Source organism: Protopterus annectens, chromosome 4.part0 (assembly GCF_019279795.1).
Source record: "Protopterus annectens isolate FY-2018-M chromosome 4.part0, PAN1.0, whole genome shotgun sequence".
NCBI lineage: Eukaryota > Metazoa > Chordata > Ceratodontiformes > Protopteridae > Protopterus > Protopterus annectens.
In genome coordinates this window covers 856,350,510-856,368,703 of record NC_056733.1, presented here as the reverse complement: position 1 = coordinate 856,368,703, position 18,194 = coordinate 856,350,510, and the positions used below count along the sequence as shown (strand labels likewise).

General features: G+C 41.9%; 1 protein-coding gene across 2 annotated transcripts in view; it reads right to left on the bottom strand.

Moving 5' to 3' along the window:
• The window catches only part of LOC122799628 (guanylate-binding protein 1-like), a 983,968-nt gene that overhangs the window by 794,024 nt on the left and 171,750 nt on the right, over positions 1-18,194 (bottom strand). For both annotated transcript variants that reach the window (XM_044068815.1, XM_044068816.1), the window contains exon 3: positions 12,948-13,075. In XM_044068815.1, coding sequence (XP_043924750.1) covers positions 12,948-13,075 — 128 coding nt within the window. The remainder of the gene's footprint in view (positions 1-12,947; positions 13,076-18,194) is intronic.

Sequence of the window (18,194 nt, the reverse complement as noted above, 5' to 3'; positions counted from 1 at the left end):
AGTAAACCCAAAAAAGTAACCCATGTCAGCAGTAGGCCATACTCAATAACTGGCATGAACAGGCTGATGCTACATAAGTAACCCATGTCAGCAGTAGGCCATACTCAATAACTAATACAAACAGGCTGGTACTACATAAGTAACACACGTCAGCCTAGGCCATACTCAATAACTAATACAAACAGGCTGGTACTACATAAGTAACACATGTCTGCAGTAGGCCATACTCAGTAACTGACATAAACAGGCTGGTGCTACATAAGTAACACATGTCAGCAGTAGGCCATACTACATAAGTAACGCATATCAGCAGTAGGCCATACTCAATAACTGACATGCACAGGCTGGCACTACATAAGTAACACATGTCAGCAGTATGCCATACTACATAAGTACCTCATGTCAGCAGTAGGCCACACTTAGTAACTGACATGAACAGGCCGGTGATATATAAGTAATCCATGTCAGAAGGAGGCCATACTCAATAACTAACTCTAAATGGGAAACAACAGCAAATGACCCAAATAAAGACTCATGCCAGCATGGTTATGTTCTGTCACATCATGTCCAGTTCTCTGCTGTAGGGACCACAATAGTGTTGCTGTTCATATGTAACCTTTTGATGCAGGCACCACATGGATGTGTCTATACAGACTTATATAATTATCTTGACATATTTCTACTAGACAATGGAAACACATCAATAGGGTCATAGCTTTATAGGTATGTACTATGCTAACAACAGCTAGGGCTTTTTTAAGACTAACCATGCATCTCAAGTGTCTGACAAGTTATGGTACCCCCTGATATGTGTAAGCAGAGGCTTGGGAGATGAAACATTTACAGGTTACATGTATCCATTAGAGACATAGGTGCCAAACCAGGGAATAATTTCATGTTCCCAATCCAACTATCCAAGTTACAATTGAATTGGGTTATGGAGGAATTCTGCTTCACGTGGATGGGGGCCCTGTTCCATAGAAGGGGTAGTCTAAGATACATAGCTGTATCACCAGCAGATATTATTTATATCATAAGCAAGCTTTAAATCTTTAGAATGGGTAATTCTGTTGTTGTTTGTTTTGTGGATATCCAAGAGGTCCATCTGGGTGGAGTCCAACAATGCCTTGTATGTCAGGCATTGATATCTCCTCAACACCTTGCAGGAGGCAGAATACTGGAATAGGGCTTTGAGGTGGTCTGCATAGCACGTTACTTACGCCCTGTATATTTTTAGTAAGGAACCATTCCAGTTGTTGGATATGCATGTTTAGATACATATCAAAGGGGGCATTGTACTCAGTGCTAGGTCTGATGAATGCTGAACAAAGTGGAACAATGACCTCTTTGGATCTAGATGCCATACATTTATTTATAAGCTGCACAACACAGTATGATTATCTAACTATAGTAGACATGTGATAAGGCTACATTATTGTCTATGTGTGTACCCACTATCAGGTCAACACTTAGGGTTGTGTTGTCAAATAATAGTTAACATCGGTGGATGACTTCCTGAAGGGTACTATTATATATTTTCTGGCATTAGTTTTACTCCATGGCTCTGACACAAAATATTTTTCTGTGTCAGCCTTTCCTACAGAACATTAGTGTCAGTGGGGATTCTATGACTGCTCCTAATTTGCACTCGGCTGCAAATTTGTTTGCCAACAGCCCTTGTCTTCAGACAAGCAAATGTCAAAAGGAGTGGTCCAGGACCAATCCCTGAGGGACTCCACTTGTGAATAGCCTCTTTATAGAGGTGGACTCCCCAATTCTAACTTCCTGCATCCTGTCTGTGAGGCAGCTGGTTATCCACCAGATGACATAAGGGTTTATATCTAATTCTTGAGTTTATCAACAATGTCAGAGTGAGATAATATGTCAAATTCCTTGCTCAGGTCAAAGTAGGCAACATGAACTATTTTGCCCTCATCCATTTCTTTGGTGACCTTCTCAAAGAAGTCCACCAGGCTGAGAAATGACTTGCTCTTGATAAAAGCAAATTGGGTTGGGTCCAGTGTCTAGATTTTTCTTATGTTATTACTGATCATTTCCATGATAATTCTTTCCATGGCTTTGCATGTGAGACAAGTGAGACTTATGGGTCTGTAGTTTCCAGGGTCTGTATATGGACCACCTTTATGCAGAGGGATGACTGTTGCTGTTCTCCATTTGTGAGGCATAAAGCCTGTTCAGAAGCTACCATTAAACAGATTCCATAGGGCCTGATAGGTCATGTTTCATGCCATTTAGAAGGCATTCTGGGATATTGTCTGGGCCCATTGATGCAGCGCTTTTTGTCTTTGAGAGAGCATTGACAACCTGTTCCCTAGTGATAGTAGGGGGACTTATATTTGATGGTATTTCTTCACTGTTTATATGCTTGTTGTTTGTTTGCTTGTTATTTCCCTGGAACGCTAATTCCACCTAATACACGGCTTCTCAGCGCTTCTGTGGCTCACTAGTGATATCTGCATTGCTTACTGTACTTATTTCCTTGTTTCACTTGAAAGAAAGTTACTGTTTGTCGTTTTTGCATTTAAGTTATCTGTAACACATTGCACTTAAGTTACCTGGCACTTGCTCACTAAAGCAATTATATAAGTCAGCACTAAAATTAAAAGCACTACACCCTCACTCCCCACTGGCCCTGGTTTTCAATTATTAAGGAATTCCCAATATTATTCTAGCATGTCCAAAGGTCAGTTGTCAATCTCCTCTCCGGTCCAGCTGGTGAATCTGGGAATCTTGAGGCAATGTTACAACTGCCTCATGTACACAGACAACCCTCTCCTCCTCCCAACAAATTCCAACACATGTGAGAGATGCAACCATATAGCCAAACTGGAGGCTAAGCTCTCTCAACTCAGTACTGGCATAACCAGTCAGGAGGAGAAGGAAACCATACTCACTACAATTCCAGTCTCACATAGACCTACCACGACAGCAAACCAAACACATAATCACACAAAAACATACTGAGGCTCTAAATAAAGATCTGCTGAAGCAGCAGAGACCTCCAAAGCAGACACCCAAGCAGCCGCTGCAAAAACAAAACACATGCAACACATATCTCACAAAGCCAGTGTGCCAAACAGTCACAGCCCTTAAGACTAAACAACACACCTGATACACTTGTAATAGGTGACTCTATCGTCAGGCACACTGGCGAACCGCTCACCAGGCTGGACAAGGAGAGGGTCACGGTGAGCAGCCTGTCAGGTGCTAGGATCCGCCACATAACACAAGCACTCAGGTCACTCCAAGGCAAGTACAAATATGACTCAGTGATTGTCCATGCTGGTGTGAATGACCTGAGACGTACCTCCCTGGACTACATGAAAAGAGACATAAAGGAGCTCTCTGAGCATGTAGCCCAGGCCGGTATGACCCTGACCTTGAGTAGCATCTTACCCTCACCAAGAATGATGCCACAATATGAAGACAAGATGATCAATTTCAACAATTGGCTTAAGTACTGGTGTCATTCAAAGGGGATCAATGCCTGTCAGCTTGGGATGATATGCTCGACAAGCCACGATGCTTCGCTAGGGATGGCTTGCACCTGTCACCCTGAGCTTTCGGATATTGGCAAGGCTCTTGCTACCCCATAGTGCCTTTTTAGGCAAGGCTCAAAGACAAACCCACCTCCATAGGTATCACAAAGGATAAGAAACTAAGAGTAATGCTACTCAACGCCAGAAGTCTAAACCTCAAGATGCACTTTTCGAAATTCTCCTTAGCATGGAGAACATCGATATCTGTGCAGTAACAGAAACCTGGTTCAGGGCTCCCGAGAGCACCCCAGCACTACCAGGTTATACCTCATACCATGCTTTTCGGCCCCAAAACTTGGACCGAACCACAAAAGGAGGGAGTATCGATATTCATCAAAGATACCCACACCTCCAGGTTGGTGGCAAAGCACGAAGCATCAGAGACTATCCATGTGCAACTAACAGTGGGTAAAACTGCCTTCCAGTTTATAGCCTGCTACAGACCACCCTCCCAAACCCAGGAACCCCACTCGGCCTTCCTGAGAACACTGGAAAATATGAAGGTCTCTCCAAACACCATTATATTGGGCGACTTCAACTACCCAAACATAGACTGGGAGCATTACTCTAGCTCCAACACCCTAGCCCAAAGGTTCCTAGAATTTATAAACTCAAATGCTATGGAACAACTTGTTACCACTCCACAAGAGGGGAAAACATACTGGACCTGATCATCACCAACATGGGGACTCTATGCTCCAGACCAGAAGTGTATCCCTCACTGGTAAGATCAGACCATAAACTAATCTCACTGGATATTCACATCCCGACCCCACCCCTGCCCAGAAAACCACAGTGAAAAACTTCTCTAAAGCAAATTTTACACTCCTCAAAACTGAGGTGGAATCCTTCAAAGCCCCGGGCCTGTGGAAAATACAGCCCAGACTGCAGAATCCTTTATAAACGCATTCTATGAACACCTTCAGGAATGCATGGATCATGCGATCCCAAATAAAACCAAGACCCAATCCTCCAAAGGCAGACTTCCTGTCTGGTGGACCCCAACCATAAACAAACTATACAATAGAAGGAGGAAGCTACTAAATGATAAAGCAAAATCCCAAAAGGGAAGGCATCACTGATCAGTATTAGCAAAAACTACGGGCACACATAAAATTGTCTAAGGCCAGCTTCGAGAAAAATTGCACAGGACACTAAGGATAATCACAAGGCTTTCTTTAGTTATGTTAGGAACCTGGGTGGTAATTCCCAGATATGCTCAGAATTAGTCCAAAATGACAAAAATACACGAACCCACAGACATTGCCAACATCCTAGCTGACAGGTTCAGCGCAAACTTCTCCCCTCCCCACCAAAGGGCAAATATCTATCCCAGCAGAGTGCTGCCCCCTGACATCTCAGATGCTCAGGTAAGAGCCGCCCTCTCCAAAGCAAAAAACACAGCATCAATGGGACCAGATGGTGTCCCGGGCTATGTCCTACATGAACTCAAAGAAGAGCTAAACCCAAACATAAAACTACTGTTCAATCTCAGCCTTACTACAGGATATGTGCCCAAAGAGTGGCGTACAGCAACAGTGGTCCCTCTCCATAAAGGTGGTGCCTCAACGGATCCTGGAAACTATCGCCCCATAAGCCTGACTAGCTTGGTCTGCAAAACTATTGAAAGGATCATCATGGACCTCATAAATAAAGATATTGGGGACCTACAAACACTGGATCCTACCCAGTTCGGCTTTGTTAAGGGCAGATCCTGCCTCTTAAACCTGGTTGATTTCTTTGAAACAGTCACCAAGGCCATTGACGAGGGGAAGGTGGTCCACACAGCCTACCTGGACCTCGCAAAAGCCTTCAATACAATACCCCTCTCGGGCATTATAGATAAGCTCACCAGCTTAAATATAAACCCCTATGTCACTAGATGGATTGCAAACTGGCTCAAGGACAGAACCCACATGGTTAGAATTGCTGGAGCCATGTCAGACTCCAAACCAGTTACAAGTGGTGTCCCACAAGGCTCAGTCCTGGGACCTCTCTTGTTCGGTATATATTTCTCGGAGGTACAGGCCAACATGGAAGGACTGTGGCTGACCAAGTTCGCAGATGACTGCAAACTGGGTGCCATAATTGACTCTCCAGCCGACACAAGCATCCTCCAAAAGGGCCTCATAGAAACAGACAACTGGTGCCAGTGCCATGGCCTCAAGCTAAATGCCAAAAAGTGTATAGTCATCGCCTTTGGCAAAAACAAAGTGCCCACAAATTACCACATAGGTGGAAATCCATTAAGTACAGAAGAAGTAATTAGGGACCTGGGGGCCCAAGTTGATAGCAATCTCTCATTTGACAACCACATGGCCAAAGTGGTTAGAAAAACATTTTATATAGCCCACCTAATCATGAAGGGATTCACATCTAGATCAGGGGAGGTCATCGTGCCTCTTTACTCATCCCTCATCAGGCCCATAATTGAGTACAATGCCCCTTTTGGGATGTACCTTACCAGACACCTGCAGCAACTGGAAAGACCCCAAAAGTACCTCACCAAGAGGATCAAAGGGCTCAAACAGATGCCATATGCTGCCCGGTTAAAGAAACTCCAGCTCTACTCAGTGGCATACCGCCTGTTCAGAGGCGATCTGTGCCTGGCGTATAAAGCCATGTCCAACCCGGAATTAATGGACATGCTGCACCTCAAAAATCCAAATCCCATCGAGCTACGCGCTCGAGAGACTTGAACCTCAGCACTGAAATAAATAGGACATGCTGGAGGGACAGATTCATAACCCAGAGGCTCCCTTCACTCTGGAATAAAATCCCAGTCCAGGTTAGGCAGAGTCCCTCATTGACTCTCTTCAAGAGGAATCTTGATGAGTGGATGGGAGATCGTAGGTTCACCCCGGGTATCACTTCTGTGTCACTGTTAGATAGAGGCACAGTATACTAACCTCGAAAAAGGGCATAGCAAAATTAATTTCAAATGGGTGGCGAAAGCCAAACACATTCTGGCTAGGCTTATAAATGCCCTAGGGCAGATAGCCTAGTATGAACCTATGAACCTATGAACCTATGAACTGAAGGTTGGGGGGGAGAAAAAGGGGTAAAGTCAGAGATGAGTTTGTCTGCCAGTAGATTTGCTATTATTTCTGATGCAGTATAGTTGACTCCATTAACAATGAGCTCTGCATACAATAGTGTATGGCCTTTGAGGTTGCGGACATTTCTAAAGAATGCTTTATGGTTGTCCTTGGACTGGGAGGCCAAATTTACCTGAAATTTGGCTTTGGTAGACTTTATTTGTCCTCTGAGTTGAATGTTTAGTTTCATAAGAGTGCTTTTATCCTGCTATGTTCTACTCCTCCTAATTTTTGCCATGATTGTCTTCTTTCTGTTTTTTCTGCCTATTGAATGTGCAATTTCATCAGGGTAGATTGTTTCTTAGTTGGTTCTGTACTTATTCCTAATGGGTACAGCGGCATCTATGCAGCAATTAGCATGCTAGGGGTTCTGTGAACAGTTCTGCATAGGCAGCAGTAGTCTCAGGGTTTATGGGGCTTGAAATTTTGCCAGGTTATCATTTAATAGTAGGAAGTTAGCTTTACAGTAGTTCCTGAACATTCCAGGGATAGCTAGATTTCTGGGTTTTATTTTTACTTCAAATGAGACTGTCTTGTGGTCTGACCTTACCAGAGAGGATATTACACTAGGAGGTGTGCAGAACTTTCCCATGTTAGTGATGACTAGATCCAATATGTTTACACCCATGGTCAGCATACCGACAGCCTGGACCAGGGAGTATGTATTTACAAAATCCAGGAATCTGTGCACCTGCAGTTGGTGTCATATATAATTCCCAGTTAATAGTGGGGTAATTAAAGTCACCCATGAATATGGTATAGGGTTGGTTGGTGAGTGCTTCCAATAAGGTTAAATACATGTTATGGTTTCCTGGGTCATAGAGGGTCACCTATAGCTTGAAAGGAGGTGGTATGGGATTTTGCCTATTGTGATTTGAATACGGAGAAGTTCAAGTCAATCATCCTGTTTTGATCAGCCTTGAGGAATATTTATTTCTGATGTAAATCTAGACAACTCCACCTTTGGGCACTGTCTTTGTAGTAGCTACTCTAAATGTGTGGAAGGCATTATAACCTTGCACTGCCAGTGTGCTCTCTATGACTTTAAACTATGTCTCAGTGACTGTACAGAAGTCAGCAACCATGAAATGTTTTTCCCACTTTCTTCCAAAATAGTACAACTGCTATGAAGTATAGCCATAATTGGGATTTCACAAGAAGAGCTGAAAATTTTATTATGATGCACTAAGTGGCTTACTCACACTGAGCTGAATGAAATAGGGGCACTGACCACAACTCTGATCTGAGATATATAACAATAAGTATCCTGTTTTCTTGCTTATTTTTACTAGTTATTGCTTATTCTTACCATTTATTGCACTTGTATTGTCTGCTGCCCACTTTTTACTGTATTTTATTGCTATAAACTAATCTGCACCGTGGTACTGCAATTGTCTGCCTTACTGGGCCTGATAAATCACTTTTGTTACTGTCTCACTGTTTGTAAGGCTTTTTTTTTTAGCTAGTTTCACTGTGTGAAAGGTATTAACTGGAAATTTTCTCCACTTGTCAAGCATCTGTTTGCTTGTTCTGATTTTCCTGCCAAGGAGTGTCTCATATAACTGATTTGTTTGCAGTTGAAAGCATTCTTTAGAGTCTCCTTGCTCCTTTTTTGTTTAAAACTTTAATTTAGTGTTTCCCTGCTGTTTTTCTGCTGTGATAAGCATTTCTGTAGTGTTTTCTGCCTAAAATAGTGTAGCTAGTAGCTGTAGCATAGTTATACACCATTCCTCCCTATTGCTGTCGTGTTCTTAAACTTGGTGGCTTTGCAGTTGCCTGCCCCTACCGTAAATTTGATCTGGGACACTCCTCCTTGTCCAATCTCATTAGCTCATTCTACCTAATACAGAGAGAACATTTTGGAAGGCCAACACCCTTAGCTTCTTAACCTTGAATTATCTTCTGTTCCTCCTTTCTCCTTTAGTAAAAAAAAGTTTATTTAGCTGCTTTTACAGTAGTTGTGTTTCCTCCTCCTACTCTACTAATTCATCTGGCTTTTTCTGCTACTTGTTCTCTAAAGTGTTCAATTGCATCTTTTCTACTGCATTTATTACTGCTTGTTTTTAGCCTGTTTAAATTGTGCTATTCTAAGCCTCTTAGTTTGGTTTAAGCACTTGGGCTTTAGGCCTACAACATAGCTCTCCCTGCCTCTCTCCCTCAGATTCTGAAAAATGTGGATGGACAATTTCCTGTGGTTTCTCCTGCCAGCCTGGTTGATATGGGCATTCTGAGACAGTGTAGCAACTGCCTCATGTACATGGACAACTATCTACTACCACCACCTAGGAACACAATTTCTGAGAGATGATATTACATTAAGAACCTAGAGTCTATGCTCTCTTCCTCACAAGCCAGTATATCTGGCACTGAGAAGGTTGCCAACGCAATCACTACACCTCAAACACCACCTACAACTACACAACACACACCCACATATGCGGAGGTTCTCAACAAAAACAAAATCAAACAAAGGAGGCCACAGAGGCAAAAATGCATGCGAACTCCACAACCCTCCACGCTGCATACCACGCATAGTCCACACACCTGTGTCTCGCAACCACTAAGACCTAACCATAAACTCCACTGTGAGACACACAGATGTGACTTTCACCAGGCTAGATAAGGAGAACGTAACGGTTAGTTGTTTGTCAGGTGCCAGAATCCATCATATCACACACACACACACACACACACACACACACACACACACACACACACACACACACACACACACACACACACACACACACACACACACACACACACACACACACACACACACACACACACACACACACACACACACACACACTCAAGTCTCCCAACAACACGTACTGTTATGACTCTGTCATAGTCCATGATGGCATGAACAACCTGAGATGTACCTCCCTGGACTATATGAAGAGAGACATGATTAATCTTTCTGAATGTGTCCCAGACAGGTATGTCCCTATACTTAAGCACCATTCTACCTTCACCCAGAATGATGCCTCAGTACAAGCAGAAAATTATTGACTTTAAGAATTGGCTTAGTTTCTGGTGTCATTCCAGGGGGATCCAGTACCTGACAACCTGGGAAGATATGATTAACAGACCATGACGCTTTGCTAGAGATGGCCTGCATTTGTCTCACTTGGACTTCAGGCTTCTGGCAAAGGCCCTTGCCTTCCCCATAGTGCCTTTTTTAATAAAAGTCATGAGGTTGACACTACCAACATAACAATTTCAACAAAACACAAATTAAAGTCATGCTGCTAAACGCTAGGAGTCTAAACATGAAACTGCAGTCATTGCAAGTATTCTTAACCCTGGAAGATGCTGACATTTATGCAGTCACAGAAACCTGGTTAAAAGCTGCGGACAGCACCCCAGCCTTACCTGTTTACTCATCCTATCATGCATTCAGACCCCAAACTGTGGACAGCAAAGCCAAAGGAGGTGGATTTTCAGGATATAGCAAAGACACACACACCTTCAGGCTGGTGAAACAGTATGACACACAGGAGACACCCCAGGTGCAGTTAACTGTTGACAAGCCCCCTATTCAAATCATAGCTAGCTACAGGCCCCCCAAATTTGACTCAAGATGTCCACTCCACCTATCTGGACCTCTTCGAATCTATCAAGATTCAAATCTTTACCCTGATACTGGGTGACTTTAACTACCCCACCATAGATTGGAAAAACTACTCATGCCAAAACAGAAATGCCCAGAGATTCCTCAATTTTATCAATGCAAATGCCTTGGAATAGTTAGTCATAACCAACATGAGTAACCACTGCAGCATCCCTACAGTATCATCCTCCCTGGTAAGATCCGACCATAAAGAGGTCACTTTCAAAGTCACCATCTCCCCTGACCCCCCTCTAGCTAGGGTAAAAAAAAAAAACTTCTCCAAAGCTGATTACAACCTCCTGAGGGATGGTATATACAGCTTCACAGCCCCCTTCCCTTCTGTAGAAACTGACACCGATGTCCAAATCTACACCAAAGTACTATAAGAGTATTTATATTGATGTATGGAATCAGGAATACCAGACAGGACAAAATCATCTGCCGCAAAGAAGAGTAAACCTGTCTGGTGGACATCTGCAATAAATAAACTATATAACAAAAAGAAAAACTTTTGTCCAGGACCAAGAAGGGGCAAGTGCCTAATTGGAATCAATCTCTCCTTAGCCTGAACAAGCAAATAAGAGCACTAGTGAAATCCTCTAAAGCCAACTTCAAGTCCAAATTGGCCACATCTACTAGAGACAATCATAAGGCCTTCTTCACATATGTCCGCAATCTCAGAGGAAGCACCCAGATCTGTTTTGAACTGGTAGTAAAGGACACCACATACACAAATGCCGTAGATATAGCCAACCTACTGGCTGCCAGATTCAGCAAAAGCTTCACCCCGTCTGTCGCTCCATCAGTAAATCAGGACATCCCGAGTACCTGCCCCCTCCCCTTATCTCTAAGGAACAGGTCATCACTGCCCTCTCAAAGGCAAGAAATACAGCCTCCATGGGACATCCCAGGCTGCATCCTACATGAACTCAGTCAGAAACTCGCAGCACCATTAGGCACCCTATTCAACAAAAGCCTGAGTACCGGCTTTGTCCCAGCTGAGTGGAGGACAGCCACTGTCATCCCTTTACACAAAGGTGGAGTGTCCACTGATCTGGAAATTTATAGACCCTTCAGCCTAACTAGCCTGATCTGCAAGGCCATGGAATGGATTATCATGGACCTCATTAACAGCAACATCGGCAACTTCCAAACAATCGACCCCTCACAATTTGGCTTTGTCAAGGGGAGGTCATGTCTGTTAAATCTGGTCGACTTAATTGAGACAGTCACAAAAGCCATAGACGAGAGGAAGATGGTACACACTGCCTACCTTAACCTGGCCAAAGCCTTGAACACTATTCCCCACTCTGGCATAATAGATAAACTCTCTCAACTAGGCATCAATCCCTATGGTACCAGATGGGTAGCAAACTGGCTCACTGATAGAACCCACCTAATCAAAATAGGGGAAGCCACCTCAAGCAGTAGACCTGTAATGAGCGACATACCGCAGGGGTCAGTCTTGGGGCTTCTGTTATTCGGGATATATTTCTCTGAGGTGCAGGCCAAAACCAGTGGGCTATGGCTGACCAAGTGTGCAGATGACTGCAAGCTGGGCGGGCATCAATTCCCCAAGTTATGTGGACATCCTCCAAGAGGGTCTCACCCAAACAAATGACTGGTGCCAGAAATATGGCCTCAAGTTGAATGCCAAAAATGCATCATAATCTCTTTTGGGGAAAGTAATGTCCTCACATATTATTACATTAATAACAATGTCCTAAGCACACAATCAGTTGTGAGGGATTTGGGCACCCAGGTTGATAGCAACCAGAGTTTTGACCACCATGTTACTTCCATTGTGCAGAAAGCTTTCTACATGGCTCACCTCATAAGTAAGGGTATCTCATCCAAGAACAAGGAGATCATAACATCCCTGAATTCTTCCCTTATTAGGCCAATTATCGAGTACAATGCCTCCTTTGGCATGTACCTTGCAAAGCACATGCAGCAGCTGGAGAGACCACAGAGGTTTTTCCCCTGGAGAATCCAGAGCCTCAAACATTTACCCTACACAGATAGGCTAAAAGCCCTGTCCCTCTACTCAGTTTCATACAGACTCCTCAGAGGTGACCTCTGTCTGGCATACAAAGCATTCTCAGACCCCGCCTTGATTGGATTGCTGTATATGCGCAAGTCAAGCTCCACTTGAGTAACCCACACGTGCGACCTCATCCTGGTCTGTGACATCAATAGGTTTTGTTGGCAGAACAGATGTGTCCTAGAGACTTCCCCATCTGTGGAACAGGCTCCCTGTCCGTGTCAAGAAGAGTACCTCATTATCCCTTTTTAAGCACAACTTGGATAACTGGATGGGAAACAGAAAATACACCCCTGGGATTCCACCTGTGTCCCTGCTGGACAGGGGCTTGGGTGTTGACTTGTTCAAACATGGGCTAAACATGGGCTAAACTCTTGGCTAGACTTATAAGGGCATCAGGGCCAATAGCCTAGTAACTTCCAATGATCCTATGATCCTATAATTACAAGAAAAAGAAATGAATAAAAGTGACCACCTCTAACTGACACCACTGAATAAATACCTTTACTACAGTGCAGGAACTGTGCATCTCTGAATGCTTGAAATTATTTTTACAATGCATTACACTCAGGGTATAGATCCCCAAACAATGTGTGCTAGAGACAAGTTTAGAACTACAGCAAACTCACCTTCTCAGTATCTCCCATTCCCTCTGTATCAAGGAGAAGTAGACAATATTCAGGATTTCTGGGATGAGGAAGACCCCACATCCATATTCCTTTTGTGTGGGGTCGGATCGTAAACCCTAACGAAAACCCTAAAAGAGAAAAGAAGTGACATCAGAAAGTTAATCACAGAAGAGGAAGACCCTCCCCCTCAAATTATTAATTTTGGAGATCAGCAGGAGACATAAAAACAAGTAAGAGTACTTTCAGCTCCAAATAATACTTTGTGCTCTTTAATTTCTTCATTTATCCTCAGATACCCACTTCAAATTAATTAGTCTCAGGTGAAAAGGACTCTATCTGTCCTGGTATGCAACAGCATAAAGCAAAGGAGCCAGTCTCAGGCAGAACACCCGTCTATTCCAGGATGCACAGACACACATTCTTACATGGTATGCAGACCAACTGGTAATTTGATGATTTAATGATTAACATGCTTTTGGAATGTGACGGGGACTGGAATATTCGAAAACTATATGGATGTATTTTTATATCTAAAATGGTTTTCTGCACTGTGCTAATTAATGACCTACTATTATATAGCACATCAAATACATGTAAAATGGAATTCCTAAACTAGAAAAACATGCACACCAGCTCCAACCACTAAATTGGAAGAATGCAGCTTCACACATTTTAGTCACTGGTAAGTATAGCACACACTAACAAGGGAATTTATTATGTGTTAACCAAGGAAACATATGCAAGAAACTGTAATGACACAGACAAAACAGAGCAAGAGGTGGATGCAAAGAAGGGGGGATATTCAAGTTGCTCTAAGGGAATCCCTTTTCTTATCTTTGGCTCTCAAGCCAGCTAAATGTGAACAGAATACAAGGCCTCATCTTGGATAGTTGCAGAATAATTAACAGCTCTCTGACCAGATCCAGCATGATTTTTTTCCACTGGGGTGTAGCAGCTTCAAATTAAAAAAAACAATGTTTCTAAAATCCTTTTGCTTGTTGCTCTTCTTGTTAGTCAAGACAATAACTCAAAACTGACGATAATAACACAGAACTGTCTGGCTGCTAGAAGTCTGTGCAGCTACTTAACCACATTTTAGCACACACACACACACACACACACACACACACACACACACACACACACACACACACACACACACACACACACACTCTATTAGGTCTTTAGCATAGCTGCTTGTCTCTTATGGTTACAGGCAAAGTTTGTAAGGTCAATTTCAAAAATATAACTGCATTATTTTGCAGTTGTGTGGCAGTAATTATATGTTAATTCTAGCCAGTCATGCAAATTCCACATTTTAGTGAACTTGGTTCCAAACATCATGTATCTTTTGAGTTGATATAATGTGCTGGTTCATAGCAGGTCTGTTTCAGACATAGCCTGGGTACAACATGCAATGTTAACAAGCATCAAGATTCAAAGACAAAGTGTGGGTCTTGCATAATGGTTAAGGTCTTTGCCTCATAAATGCACGGTGCAGAGTTTGACCCTCATAATGAGATATTGGCTAGGTTTAAAATGGCCCTTCAGGGCAATTAGCCTAGTATTCACCTATGAAAAGCAATAAACAGTTGTGAAGACATCTTTATTTAAAAATACTGAAGGTAATTAATATTTACAGTAAAGTGAGATGTACAATGAAGTTCAAGAAGTAAACAGATGACCTCGTGTAGTTCAAATTAATAAGTTCATAATGTTTAACAGAGGAAGATGCTGCCGGTATTTTAGGGGGGCAAAATTCTAAAGTGATGGAAAAAGGGAGGATTGAGGGAATTTATGTTTTCACTTGGTGCTAAAAATAGCAGCATTTGGCTCTATCTTGAATGAAGTTATTAACTGGAATTGAAATGATTTATGATCACTTTGACTCAAAGATGCATGAGAGGAATGCCACATTCTGGGCCTGATTATGGAAATGGCATGGTCAGTAAGCATGAATTAATGATGTGGTCTTTTCAGAGCAAAAGCATTTCCCGGTTTAATTTCTCCAAGTCTTTTGGGTATCTAATCCCATGATAGGAATGGACCCTATTCCCAAGTCAAGACATGATTAAAGTTCAGTCTTTGAAGTTAGTCCACCATGCTCTTTGCAGCACCTGCAACATGCCCAGAAATGGCTCCTTCTGCAATTCATACAGTTACATGTATTGGTAGCATATCTAAATAAGACTGCAAATTCCTTTTTATTGGACCCATTGCTCCTACTACTATTGGGTCTGTCTGGGTATCCTTCTTCCACATTGCCCTTACTTCTGTCTGCAAATCCTTGTCTTTTATGACTTAGTGTCACGCTATACACAAGACTCTGTAATCAATGGGTGTAGCAATTACAATGATTGATGCTACTTTTGTTTTTTTTTTTATGGACTACTATTTATTTTTCTTGCATCTAATTTTTGAACAGTTGGTAATGAGTGCTTCAATGTGATATAAACTTCATCAATCTCTATAGTGCTTTGTGACTCATGTTTCCAATGATTCTCAGCTACTTCAATATTGTAATGTTTGCACAATCCCATAAGCAACAATCCTGCCGCATTATTATGCCTTTCAATATACAGGCCCTCTCCCATTAGTGTATTACACCCAGCAACAAGATGTGGGACTGTTTCCAGTTCTGTTTTACAGAATCTGCATTTGTGCATTTCTCCCACATGCAGTGGCATAGCTGGGGGGGGGGGGGGTCCTCCCTGGTGGTACTTTTGGGACTCACATTTAATTAAAAATACTGTTTTGTTTTTAAGGCTGTTCTGAGGCATGTTTGTGCTTGCATTTACATTGTCACGCAGACATCCTGTTCATTCCTTTCCGCCCACACACTGCACAATGCTTTGCCGTTCACTATCACCGTTCCATTAACAGAATTTGAATTTGTAAATATTTCATGCTTTCTATCCCAGATTTGGTGTGTGTGTGTGTGTGTGTGTGTGTGTGTGTGTGTGTGTGTGTGTGTGTGTGTGTGTGTGTGTGTGTGTGTCATAGCTCTCAACCTTCCATCTCCAAAATGAGGAACACTAGCCCTCGTAATGTGGAACAAATGGGCAAAATGTGGAACACATACTAATGCTTTACTAGCAACTTCAACTAGGAAGGCCATAAGATGGTTAAAATATGCTGGTTTTACTTATAAAGAAGATCTTTTAATGAATTAATATGATTCATTTCTATTTACCATGGATTTCACTTAAAAAAATTCCTGAGACTGAATGTTTGACAGAGTCTTTCAATGTGGAACATTGAGGAACTTTGAGGAACATGAACTTGTTAAGACTCCAAATGAGGTACGTTCCTCGTAATGAGGTACATACACTTGAGAGGTATGGTGTGTGTGTATATGTGTGTGTGTGTGTGTGTGTGTGTGTGTGTGTGTGTGTGTGTGTGTGTGTGTGTGTGTGTGTGTGTTTTAAATTGCTTTAATAACAAGACACAAACACTTTGACTGAACATTCTGTAGATATTCTTTGAGAAAGTGGCTGGTGACAGCCAGGACAATTGTGTAAAGGGTCCTACCAGCCAGCAGCTCTTTCTGGGGACACTTAGAGAATGCGGCAGCATAGCACTGGGCAATTCTATTCCTGGGCTTTCACTTACTTCATTATGTGCATATGTTAGTGCATGCGTATATGTATTATGCATACATTTGTGCATCTGTCTGCTTATACAAACTATTACTAGGAACATTTTGTGCCACTATAATACAATGACTGGTTCATATTCATAACTTGTGTCAGAAATACAGACAGTAGTATGTATTTGTGCCATGTATTTACAAGGTGTCCATTTATGTATAGTTTATGTACTTCTCTGAGTTCAAAATAGTTACTGGGCTATCATTTTTAAGATTTTAAACATTTCTGTTAAATGCTTTAATGCTAGTTTTATGGGATTTTGCAGAAACTCACTCCGTCATTAGATTTGTGCATATAGTCCATTAAGAATGTAAATTACTCTACGCGTTCCAGAAAACAAAATATTCTGACATTTGTGTGTGTTTCTTTTCATAATAGTGGCACTTGATAAGTTGACATTACAATGCCCTCATCTCTTCTGGAGTCTTGTTTTTTTGTTGAAAGCAAGGTAATCTGAGTGATCTGCTGTGTAGCGAAAAATATCTACATGTTTTTCAGTTAATCTAAATTTCTGCTGTGAAAATGTACAGCTTCCCATCCTGCTTCATTTAATGCATTTATGAAATAGGCTGGCGGATGGTTTTAACTATGTTACCGAGAAATGATAATGTGCATGTTACAGGAATATAAAAACTGTAAGGAGTATATTTAAAGTGAGATGTTTTTCATTGCAGTGCTGTTGCTATACTACTTGTTGGGGGCTTGGTGGCCATCTTAAGTTGCTGAAAGATTTCTGTTGAGCAAATTTTATCTTTTGAAAAAAGAGTTACAGTTCTAGAGTAAAGAAGAAATATCAGTGGTTCCCTAATTGATTGTTTGCTTACATTCTTTGGAAGTTGGTTGCTCGTTTAGCTTCTCTGGAATAATATTTTTGTATCTGCTATTATGTACATTACATATACTGTATACTGTGTGTGTGTGTGTGTGTGTGTGTGTGTGTGTGTGTGTGTGTGTGTGTGTGTGTGTGTGTGTGAGTGTGTGGCTCATACTTATGGTCAGTTCCTCTTAAAATTTATGGATTACTGGCAAATCGGTGAGGACTGAATTCATTAAATAATGATAGCCATTTAAGTTTCAGTCTTCCTATCTTTCAGGAAATGCATGGTAACACAAAACATTTTATTCTAGCAACATTCTAAGATTATACAATGTTTAAAACGTGTCCCTGGTTTTTGAGCCTTTGTCCCCCCCATACATTTTGGCTTTTTCCAGATTTCTTGTGATACAAAGTTGAGAGATATAGTTGAGTGCCAAGTGCACTTTACAAGGAGCTGAGATCTTCAGGGGGAAGAGAAGTTTAGTGCTGCTTATGCCAAGTCTGTTTGTATCGTGCAACTGCTGTTTAGCAAATTATATCACTATTGTGCTAAACTGTTTAACAGCATTGTTAGTAGCACAACAGGTAATATACTTGCTTTTGATGCAGAAGGCTCTGGGTTCTACTCTCACAGTATATACATGGATTGCTGATTTTGCATTGTGTTGTACTTTAAAGGGGGTGGCTGCTGTAGTCCTGAGAATGTCCTCCTCTGGAAAAGATATAGTAACTATGAACCTGTTATTAGTTTGCCATCCATTCCCTATTGCAATATTACCA